General features: G+C 44.5%; 1 protein-coding gene across 1 annotated transcript; it reads right to left on the bottom strand.

The window, feature by feature from the left end:
• Positions 1-576: 576 nt before the first annotated feature.
• Positions 577-2544, bottom strand: LOC137312923 (gastrula zinc finger protein XlCGF8.2DB-like). The gene is made up of 2 exons (XM_067979296.1): positions 2512-2544; positions 577-1014 (listed from the first exon to the last, which is right to left on the bottom strand). The coding sequence occupies exons 1-2, from the start codon at positions 2542-2544 to the stop codon at positions 577-579; spliced, it is 471 nt and encodes a 156-aa protein (XP_067835397.1).
• Positions 2545-3510: the final 966 nt, after the last annotated feature.

Here is a 3510-nt window from a genome sequence, read left to right as displayed (position 1 = left end):
TCAGCTTAAATCTATGTCCTCTAGTTCTTGAACTCTCTGCTAGGGGAAACAGGTATTTCCTGTCAACTCTATCCAGGCTCGTCAAATTCCTGTGCTGAACACGATTTAACTTTTGCTTCGATTGCCTTTCTGAGTCGCTAACTAGGTAAAAAAATGTTTTTCTACTTCCCGTTTCCTGGTCTGAATTTGTCCTATCTGTACCTGCCCTTTGGTTCCCATCTCCCTGCCATATTAGTTTAAACCCTCCCCAAAAGAACTATCAAATTCCCCCGCGAGGATATTGGTCCCGGTTCTGCTTGCGTGCAACCCGTCTCAGAAGGTGGGATGAATTAGTGAATCCCTTCCCACACAGGGAGCAGATGAACAGCCTCTCCCCAGTGTTAGTGTGTTGGTGTTTCAGCAGATCATTTGTGCTTTTAAAGACGTCTCACAGTCAAAACATTTAAAGATCCCTCCCCAGTGTGAACTCACTGGTGTGACAGAAGTTGGGATGACCAAATAAATCTCTTCTTACTCACGGAGCAGGAGAACGGCCCTCTCTGAAGTGCGAGTACGGTGGTGTCTCAGCAATTCGTTTCAGCTTTTCAAGCTCTTCTCACTATCAGAACATTTAAACGGTCTCTCGTCGGAGTGAACTCGCTCGTGTGACAGAAGGTGTGATGACTGAGTGAATCTCTTCTTAAACTCAGACCAGGAGAACGGCCTCTCCCCAGTTTGAGTGCGCTGGTGTCTCCACAGTTCGTTTCTGCTTTTAAAACTCTTCTCACAGTCAGAACATTTAAACGGCCTCTGCCCAGTGTGAACTCGCTCGTGTGACAGAAGGTGTGACGACCGAATGAATCCCTTCCGACACACGGAGCAGGTAAACGGCCTCTGCCCAGTGTGAACCAGCCCGTGTGACAGAAGGTGTAATGACTGAGTGAATCCCTTCCTACACACGGAGCAGGTGAACGGCCTCTGCCCAGTGTGAACTCGCTCGTGTGACAGAAGGTGGTATGACCGAGTGAATCTCTTCTTCCACACGGAGCAGATGTTCGGTCACTCCCTAGTGTGAGTGCGTTGAAGTTCCAACAGTTCGTTTGTGCATTTAAATCTCTTCTAACTGTCAGAATATCTAAAAGGTCACTCACCAGAGTGAACTCTCTAGTGCGTCAGAAGGTGGGATGAATTAGTGAATCCCTTCCCATACGCTGAGCAGGTAATCGGCCTCTCCCCAGTGTGAATGCGTTGGTGTGTCAGCAGTTTGTTTATGCTCTTAAAGCTGTTTCCACGAAGCCTCGTCCACACACAGAACACGTGTTCAGTTTCTCCCCTCTGTGAATGGTGTGATGTGTTTTCAGGCTGTGCAACTGGTTAAAGCTCTTTCCACAGTCAGTGCACTGGAACACTCTCACTCGGGTGTGTGTGTCTCGGTGCTTTTCCACTCACACTGCTGTTTGAAATCTTCTCCCAGAGACAGAACAGACACACATTTCTCCTTCCACATTCAAAGGCCGATGATATTCAGGTCCTGATGAATCAAATGACTCTGTCAGATCTTGACGTGATCTTTGGTTTGAGTTTCCTGCCTGCAAATCCTCCCCTTCTAATACTCTGTAAAAAGATTTTATAAATGTCATCACTGTAAATAAAGGATAGAAATTCAGAACAGACAATTCATGTTGCTATGGAACATTCTTTCCTCTCTTGTTCCCCAAAGCTGTAAATCCCCCTTCCCACACACTCTCCCTCCTCCCTGAGCTGAAATCCAAACCCATATTTCATTGTTCCTAAACAATGAGTGAAAAGGTGAGAGAGTATGAGAGAGTGAATGTGGGATAATGATTCAGAGAGTGAATGTGAGAGAGTGAATGTGAGAGTGCGTGAGAGAGTGAATGTCAGTAAAGCAGTGTGCTTAGTGTGGAGAATGAAGTGGGGCAGCTGGAGCATCTTTCAGTGGGGCAGCAGTGATCATAATCTCATTAGGTTTAGAATAGTTATGGAAAAGTACAAGGAACAAACAAATGTGAAAATACTTAACTGGAGGATGGCTAATTCCAGTGAGTTAAAAAGGGATCGTGTCCAGGTGGATTGCAATCAAAAATTGGCAGGCAGAACAGTAATTGAACAATGGGAGGCCTTGAAGGAGGGGTTCGTTCGGGTACAGAGTGGACAGATCTCTACGGGAGAGAAAGGAAGGGCATCCAAAGCTAGAGCTCCCTGTATGACTAAAGAGATAGAGATTAAAATGAAACAGAAAAAGGAGGTTTATGACGAATATAAGGTTCATAATATAGTCGTGAACCAGGCTGAATAAAGAAAGTACAGAGATCTAAAAAAGGGAATAAGAGGTGAAAAGAGGGAGTATGAGAATAGATTGGTGGTTAACATAAAAGGGAATCCAAAAGTCTTTTATAAACATACAAATAGTAAAAGGGGAGTCAGAGGAAGGGTGGGGTTGATTAGGGACAAAAAAGGAGATGTTCTTGTGGAGGCAGAGGGCATGGCTGAGGTACTAAATGAGTACGTTACATCCGTCTTCACAAGAGAAGAGGATTCTGCCATTGTAGCAGTAAAGGAGGAGGTAGTACTGATATTGGAGACGATAAAGAGGAGTTAATTAAAGATTGGCAGTGGTCAAAGTAAAAAAGTCTTTCAGTCCAGATGGGATGCCTCCTTGATTACTGAGGGATGTAAGGGTGTCGATAGCGGAGGCTCTGACCACAATCTTCCAATCCTCCTCGGATATGCGAGTGGTGTCTGAGGACTGGAGGATTGCAAGTGTCACACCCCTGTTCATAAATGTGGGAGAGGGATAAACCCGGCAATTAGAGGCCAGTCAGCCTACCGTCGGTGGTGGGAAACATCTAGAGACCAGAATCCAGGACAAAATTAATTCTAACTTGGAAGAACGTGGGTTAATAAATGAGAGCCAATATAGATTCATAAAAGTAAAATCATGTCTTGCTAATTTGATTGAGTTCTTGAATGAAGCAACGGAGAGGGTTGATGAGGGTAGTGCACTCGATGTTGTGTACACGGACATTTAAAAGGAGTTTGGTAAAGTACCACCAAATGGACCTGTTGGTAAAATTGAAGCCCATGGGAGCATGGATATAAAATTGGCAGAGAGACAGAACGTGGAGATCAGTAGTGAACCGTTGTTTTACAAACTGGAAGGAAGTATACAGTGATGTTCCACAGGGGTTGGTATTAGGACCATGACTCTTTTTTGAGATATATTAATGCTCTAGAAGTGTAACCAGTGGGGTGTCACAAGGATCAGTGCTTGGGCCTCAGCTACTTACAATATATATCAATGACTTAGATGATGGAACCAAGTGTAACGTATCCAAGTTTGCTGACGATACAAAGCTAAGTGGGAAGTAAGCTGTGAGGAGCACACAAAGAGTCTGCAAAGGGATATGGACAGGTTAAGTGAGTGGGCAAGAAGGTGGCAGATAGAGTATTATGTGGGGAAATGTGAGGTTATTCACTTTGGTAGGAAGAATAGAAAAACAGAATACTTTT

Source organism: Heptranchias perlo, unplaced genomic scaffold (assembly GCF_035084215.1).
Source record: "Heptranchias perlo isolate sHepPer1 unplaced genomic scaffold, sHepPer1.hap1 HAP1_SCAFFOLD_44, whole genome shotgun sequence".
NCBI classification, from domain to species: domain Eukaryota; kingdom Metazoa; phylum Chordata; class Chondrichthyes; order Hexanchiformes; family Hexanchidae; genus Heptranchias; species Heptranchias perlo.
Note: the sequence above shows the minus strand (reverse complement) of the source record. Positions and strands in the feature narration are given on the sequence as shown.

Excerpts from the sequence above, each read along its gene's own strand:
- LOC137312923 (XM_067979296.1), bottom strand. The coding sequence starts at position 2,544 with ATGGCAGAATCCTCTTCTCTTGTGAAGACGGAT. Across the intron at positions 1,015-2,511 it reads CTTCTCTTGTGAAGACGGAT|AAGAGATTCACTCGGTCATA; the intron begins GTAACGTACTCA and ends TCCGTGTGGAAG.